Consider the following 7,182-nt stretch of genomic DNA (forward strand, 5'->3'; position numbering starts at 1 on the left):
CCATCTCACTCATAACACAAATACTTTTTTTTATTTAAATTATTATTACAAGCATCATAAACCGACTTAATTTTCAATTTTTTTTCACTATTTTCAAACTAATATTTTTTTAACAATTAATAACATCATATGTAGCATCGCTATCCAAAATCCTTGAAGATGAAGGTAAAGAGTGTTACAATCTTATTTGCCGTTGTAGCATGCATTTGCCACCATCAAAATAACGAGGACAAAAATATTTTTTATTTTTCAAAAATAAAATCTAACAATTTTTTAAATATTAAACTAAAAATAAAATTAAAAATAAATGAACAAATTTATTATTTGTCACTTCTATAAATTTTAATCTTTTGAAGAAAATAAATTGAAATTTAATCTACTTGATTAAATCTTTTGTTGTGATACATCAATTTTAAAAATGCCTCTACTTTATCGCCATCTATAAGTGTAGTACTTCCATCTAGTGGTAAAAGTTTGATTTTGAGGAACATATGGACCAATTCTAGGATGCCACTATTTGTCAAAATTTTATTTACACACCTCAAGTAAATTAATTAAAAAATAAAAACAAAAACATAAAAAAAAAACCTTCCTAAACCTAGTCTTGTTCTTTATCATGAGTAGTGTTAGGTTCTTTTGGATGGGTATTTATTTTTAATGCGGTGAGTTTAATTTTCTTTTTATCCAACGCTACAATATTATTATAACATCTAATCTTATCATTACTGTTACTTTTACATTATAACAGGCAAACATATCACCTATCCAAAAAAATCCTTAATCTCTATTGACAGTTATTTAATGCGACCAACACTTAACTTACTCCAACACATTTTCCAATAATCCATCATCATTGATTTAGTTTTAGTGGAGCTCTATTTTTAATGAATTTAAATTGTAACACAAAGCTATTATTATTGTTAGTTTAAGTTTCATTATGTTTGAATCATTTCTGATTATGGAATAAATTGTTCAATAAGAAGACTTGCTTTGATACCCATTTATTAGCCAAAATTTATCAAAAAATTTTATTAATAAAAAAAAATCTAGAAATTTTTTCCTCAAAATAGGTAGAAATGTAAAAAAAGAAAAAGAAAAAAAGAGAGTAAATATCAAATTTATAAATGAACTTTGATCTGATGTGGAATTTGATGCATGAATATTGATTTTGTGTAATTATACACATGAAACTTGAATTAGGATTATATATATACATAAAACTTTAATTTTGATTCAATTGTATACATTTAAAGAAATAAATACATACATTTATTTTCCTATTGAATTAATATAATTGTTTGTATATACAACATATCACCGTAAATGATGCTAATTTGACAATAGTGTTAGTGGTTTGTAAAAATCGAATTAAATAAAAATGTCTTGTATAAAATTACACAAAATCAAAGTTCATGTATATCGTTGCATATTGGATCAAAGCTCACGTATAATCTTGATATTTATCCCAAAAACCTAAAAAGGAACTTAGAATTGAGTACTGAAATGGAAGGATATGAGAGATAAATTTCCAAAATTGATAAATTTTTTTGTTAAATTGGTTTCCTAAAAAATAAGTTAATCAAATTGATCACTCAATTGTTAAATGGTAACAAAATGTTGATTGTGCATTTCCATATTAGCTACTCTAAAATTAGGGTAAATTACTCATTAATCACTCTAAATAAGTGCCGTTTTTATTTTGGTCATTCAAAATAATACATGAAAATATATTATTAATCTTTTTATTACTGTTTAGCAGTGGAGTGAACATTCAATCAAATTTTTTTTGAAGTGAGCAAATTAACAAAAAAAAAAATTGGATAAGCAAAATAAAAACAACATTATTTAGAATGACTAATGGAAAAATTTACCCAAAAATTGATAAAGTACGGGGATAAATATGTCATTATATCAATTTGAAACTATTTGCAAAAAAGAAATTATTTTTGAAACTCAGATCTGCGCCGGACACTCTCACGCTACACGCTCCTATCGTTACCTCCATTCACGCGCTCTTTCATTTCGTCTTCGTCACAGAAGCAATTAGACATAAAGAGTGTAGAGGAAAGCAAAAGTAACATTTCCCAAACCAAACTAGGGTTAGGGTTATCCCTAATCCGCATAAAGATTTTTTTACACGCTCTATTCTTGCTACTTAATTATCAAATATGGGCGCACCAACAGACTCAGCCCTCGATCTCGATGAACAGATCTCGCAGCTCATGCAATGTAAGCCACTTTCGGAGCAGCAGGTACTTTTTTTTTTTCACGATCTGTTTGTTTCTCAAGAAAGTATGGAAATTTTGAGCACTTAATTTAATTGTATAATTATTTTAATAGACTAGGCTTTATTTGGCTGCGAAATGAATACCAAAACGATTTTGAATTGAATTTGTTTTAAGATATTATTCCAATAGCACTAGTTGCTATCGCCGTGTGAATTTTTAGTTATAATTAATAAAAAAAAGTAACTTTTTTCTCTCTTCCATTTTAAACATTTATATATTCTTTTGATTTATTTGATGTAGTTGATTTTGAAAGAACTTGGTGTATTTGCACGAGAACTTTTGTGTGTTCGCTGCAAGACTTTTCTACGTTTTACTTGTATTGTTTCAGGTTGATCAATAGAAGTCCTCGTTTTTCTTCCCTGATTCATCTGGGTTATAATTGGTTGTAACTCTGTTTTCGTGTTATCTTGGTTAGGTCAGAGCATTATGCGACAAGGCAAAGGAAATATTAATGGAAGAAAGCAATGTCCAGGTTTATTATTTTACTGTGTTTAGTCTCTAACATCAGGCTTCCATGATCAATATGTGTTTATTAGCCGATGTATGTTGGAGATGTTGAGATTCCTTATTCTTGAACAAGAAAAAACATTGATTTGTTTTGTTTTATTATTCTTTTTCTCTATCACAGCCTGTAAAAGCCCCTGTTACAATTTGTGGTGATATTCATGGGCAGTTTCATGATCTTCAAGAACTTTTTCGAATTGGGGGGAAGGTACTTGTTTTGATTGTGGCCTTTCTTTTTCCTATATTCTGTTCTTCTGTTGAAGATTAGATTTAGAGCTTGCAGAGGTATTTTGATTTAGCAAATGCCACTGTAGTGAGGGTATTTTTATGTTATGTTCTTCTGAATGTGTTAGGCAAGTAAGCTTTTTGTCTCTGGGACTTTCCTGCATAAGTTTTGTTTTCATAAATTTTTTCTACTTAAGCTTTTACCTTGTTTAATTATAATGATATTGCTATTCATAGGATTTATTACAACTTATCATACTTAGTTGCCTCATCTGTTACACAATTTTTGGTTGCTTTCTAAATTGCTCATATCAGTATTTATATTGAGACTATGCCTTACGGTTGGTTTTATCCTAATTAACAGTGTCCGGATACAAACTACTTGTTTATGGGAGATTATGTGGACCGTGGGTACTATTCTGTTGAAACTGTTACGGTATGTACTGTTGAATTGAAAAATGCCTTTTTCTACCCTTGTCATGAATTTTTTTTTTAATTTCTGCTAAAATGTGGTCTAAAGGCAGAAACATCACATTACAAAGAAATTGGATTAAGATTTTTAGGATTCTGTCTGCTAGCTGTGTGAATGATATGTGGCCAGATCCTCTTATCAGAACCAGAGAAGAACACCTGACTTGTTTTAGCATCAGTGGCCTTTGATCCTATCATTTTGAGATCCCTTTACCTATTGGAAGATTCCTTTTGGTTGCAAATTTTTTGTTCAGTGTTGTTGCATTTCTCATATTTAGTACCTTTGGCTCTCTATCTGGTGGAAGGAAGTTAAATTCAATGAAATGCTGAACGTAATTGGGAACTTTTTTGTACATTGGTTTTTGTCACTACTTTCCATTTCAATGGGAGCATTCTCCATGCTAAATGATCCTTAAAACAAGTCAAATAAGTTTTCCTACTGTTACTTTGCTGATCATAAAGATACATATTATATTAAATTTATTGAAGGTTTTGCATTTGCTAGCATAAGCTTTGTAAAATGACCTCTATATCAAAAGTTAACTTACGCATATATGCCTTCCATTGGGATGATATCAATTATCTGTTTTTGCTCTTTCAGCTGTTGGTGGCTTTAAAAGTCCGCTACCCCCAGCGGATTACCATTCTCAGGGGAAATCATGAAAGTCGCCAGGTACGAAGTCTGCATGTTCTTCCAACCCTTCTCACCTTGTCCTAATACATCTGTGCAGACATTGACATAAACACAAACACACACAGACATCCAAATGTTGCCATTTTATGGTGCTATACTTCACATATCAGTCTTAACTCAGAGTTTGATATGAAATTTTGACCAACTATCTTATTCAATTTCAAGCTAATTCTTGAGTCATTCATTTTGGCAGATCACTCAAGTTTACGGGTTTTACGACGAATGTCTGAGAAAGTGAGTTCTGCGATAACCTTCATTTTACAGGATGTAGTATCATGAGCATCTAATCTACTAGCTTTACTAAACTACTCTATTTTCCAGTTAAGAAAATAAATGGTATTGTATTTGCTTCAATTTGTATGATAAATAAGGTGAATAAGGTGTACTCATGTGGAAACAGTATAGTTGTTCCATCTTCTTGCAAATCCATATTAATGCTTCTTCTGGTGGTTTACTTACAGGTATGGTAGTGCTAATGTTTGGAAGATCTTTACAGACCTTTTTGACTATTTTCCATTAACTGCTTTGGTAAGTTGATCCAATGCAGTGCGTAACTCTTTTGATTTTAAGTAATAGCAATGGGATGTCAAGGAAAGAAAGATCTGAGAACATTCATATTGACATTAGTGATATTTGACCTTTATGTTTAGTGGGCTTCATTTTATCTGGCTTTGCAGTTGACTATTATTTTTGTCCTCCATGCATTTTGTTGTTGTGGTATTAGTGTATTATATAATTATTAAAATGTTTAATCCAATTTAAGTTTTGGAGATCGAATAAATCTCATTTTGCCTTATTCATTGAGCATGAAACATTTGGGATTTGCAGCTTTCCATCTATAATTTCATTGTAAAGCATATTCAGACCATTTTAAGTAGAACCTAGAAGTCTCTTAGTTCCTATCTTAAAAATGGCATAAAATCTTTTAGAATGTCCACGGAAGCAATTGGCTGTTTCTTGTGCTTGTTTCATCTAGACTAAAGATGCTGCTAAAAAATTCCACCAATATGCTTTTCACTGCAGAAGATTAATTGTTTAATGAGGATAACCAACTTTATTACTATATTGTTTTACTGCTGGTTAAAAAGATTAACAAACTTTATAATTTGGACAATTTACCTTTGTACATAGAACTGTAGTCAAAATCTGTAAATTAGATTTTGGTGTTACCATTAACTGCTATTACCGTTTTCCTCATTTAGGTGGAGTCAGAAATATTTTGTCTGCATGGTGGGTTGTCCCCGTCAATTGAAACCTTGGATAATGTAAGAAACTTTGATCGTGTTCAAGAGGTTCCTCATGAAGGGCCCATGTGTGATTTATTGTGGTCTGATCCAGATGATCGATGCGGTTGGGGTATCTCGCCACGTGGCGCTGGATATACTTTTGGTCAGGTAACTAATATTCAATTCAATCATTCTTTTGATGTTTTGTGGTTGCCTTTCCTTCAGTCTTTTTAATTATCAAAATGTTGCATTTTTCTCTGCAGGATATATCTGAACAGTTCAACCATACAAACAGCTTAAAGTTGATTGCTAGAGCTCATCAACTGGTTATGGATGGATTTAACTGGGCGCATGTAATCATGATTTCAAAATTTTAAATTATTGCTCTTTCTGTTCCCTACTGTTAGTCTCTCGTCTACTTTCACAAAGTTTTAGAATAAGGCTGAAGACTTTGGTTTATATAATGGTAATTTTTTACTTTTTTTTAATGGCAAAAAGTTAAAATAATAAAAATTATGAAAAATAGTTTTGGAAGATATAGAAAGAGGATTTAAGTCTTCAAAAACGAACAACGACATAGTTTTGGGACATCCAGGAAAGGAAAGGTAGACAAATAGTGTGACAGAGGAGTATAAGTTTTGCTTGTATGCTCATTATAAGTTGCTTTGTTTCTAAGTCCAAAATTATTTCCTTGCAACAGGAACAAAAGGTAGTTACTATATTTAGCGCCCCAAATTATTGTTATCGCTGTGGGAACATGGCATCAATCTTGGAAGTTGATGATTGCAAGAATCAGTCATTCATCCAGGTTTCTGTTTCTGTCCTCTATGTTCCCCTCCTCCTTTTCCTTTAACTATCAATGCATGCCCATTTGTACAGAATAAAGGTTTAAGATCAACGTCTTAACTTTTGAACTTGAATTGTATGATGCTTTTTCTTTTGCTTAACATTATTAAGTTCATCTTGCTGCAGTTTGAGCCAGCTCCAAGGAGAGGAGAACCTGACGTTACCCGTAGAACGCCTGATTACTTCCTCTGAATCTGCTACATGCCATAACTGATTCAAGATACTCCGCTTTTCGGCCTCTCTTCTCCCCCTTTACATTGTCAGGTAGTTGCCGATCCTTCACAGAAATCTTTTGCATCTGCTGTTCTTTTGGTGATTGGGGGGGTGGTGGTACCAAAAGCATACATGGGAATGGGTTGGGGTTATGAACTTATGATCTATAATCATCGAGTTGATCAATTTATCTTACACTTGGATATTCTGTTGAAGAGATTGTCATAGCTGGTGAAACTCTGACACTATCAGAATGTAAATTTTTGTGTTTGTTTTTGATTATCTGTTCTCTTTTTCTTTTGGCTTTAACCCATCTTTTTGGAGCTCTGGGGCTCTGTAATCAAGATGCATAAGTTCAATATTTAGTGGGTGTTTCCTTTTGTTTTTCTTCTTTTTATCATACACACCAGCTGGATTAATCTGAAGTTTAATTCTATATTTCTTTTAAATCTATTTATCTGATTTAGGGTTAGTTAATATATATTCATAATAATAACATTGTATTAAATGCATCAGTTAACCACTTCAGTCTTATTTTCAATGTGGGAATATTATTTAGGGTAAATTATACCTAAGGTCTTTAAACTTCAAAACGTTACAAAATTATCATTAAAGTTTTCAAAAGTTTTCATTCCAAGTCTTAAATTATTTGAAAGTTATTATTCAAGTTACTGGGTTATTAGGTTTTTTTCTAAACAAAAATTCGATTAGTGAG

At 31.4% G+C, this 7,182-nt stretch overlaps 1 protein-coding gene across 1 annotated transcript; it reads left to right on the plus strand.

The window, feature by feature from the left end:
• The first annotated feature begins 1,924 nt into the window (after positions 1-1,924).
• On the plus strand, positions 1,925-6,847 carry LOC107925655 (serine/threonine-protein phosphatase PP2A-4 catalytic subunit). The gene is made up of 11 exons (XM_016856365.2): positions 1,925-2,252; positions 2,704-2,760; positions 2,917-3,000; positions 3,382-3,453; positions 4,090-4,161; positions 4,376-4,416; positions 4,644-4,710; positions 5,385-5,576; positions 5,672-5,761; positions 6,109-6,216; positions 6,381-6,847. Exons 1-11 carry the CDS (start codon positions 2,169-2,171, stop codon positions 6,444-6,446), a joined length of 933 nt encoding a protein of 310 aa, XP_016711854.1. The 5' UTR covers positions 1,925-2,168; the 3' UTR covers positions 6,447-6,847.
• Positions 6,848-7,182: the final 335 nt, after the last annotated feature.

Source organism: Gossypium hirsutum, chromosome A01, assembly GCF_007990345.1.
Source record: "Gossypium hirsutum isolate 1008001.06 chromosome A01, Gossypium_hirsutum_v2.1, whole genome shotgun sequence".
Taxonomy (NCBI): domain Eukaryota; kingdom Viridiplantae; phylum Streptophyta; class Magnoliopsida; order Malvales; family Malvaceae; genus Gossypium; species Gossypium hirsutum.

Excerpts from the sequence above, each read along its gene's own strand:
- LOC107925655 (XM_016856365.2), top strand. The coding sequence starts at position 2,169 with ATGGGCGCACCAACAGACTCAGCCCTCGATCTCGATGAACAGATCTCG. Across the intron at positions 3,001-3,381 it reads TTTTTCGAATTGGGGGGAAG|TGTCCGGATACAAACTACTT; the intron begins GTACTTGTTTTG and ends CCTAATTAACAG. Across the intron at positions 6,217-6,380 it reads AGAATCAGTCATTCATCCAG|TTTGAGCCAGCTCCAAGGAG; the intron begins GTTTCTGTTTCT and ends ATCTTGCTGCAG.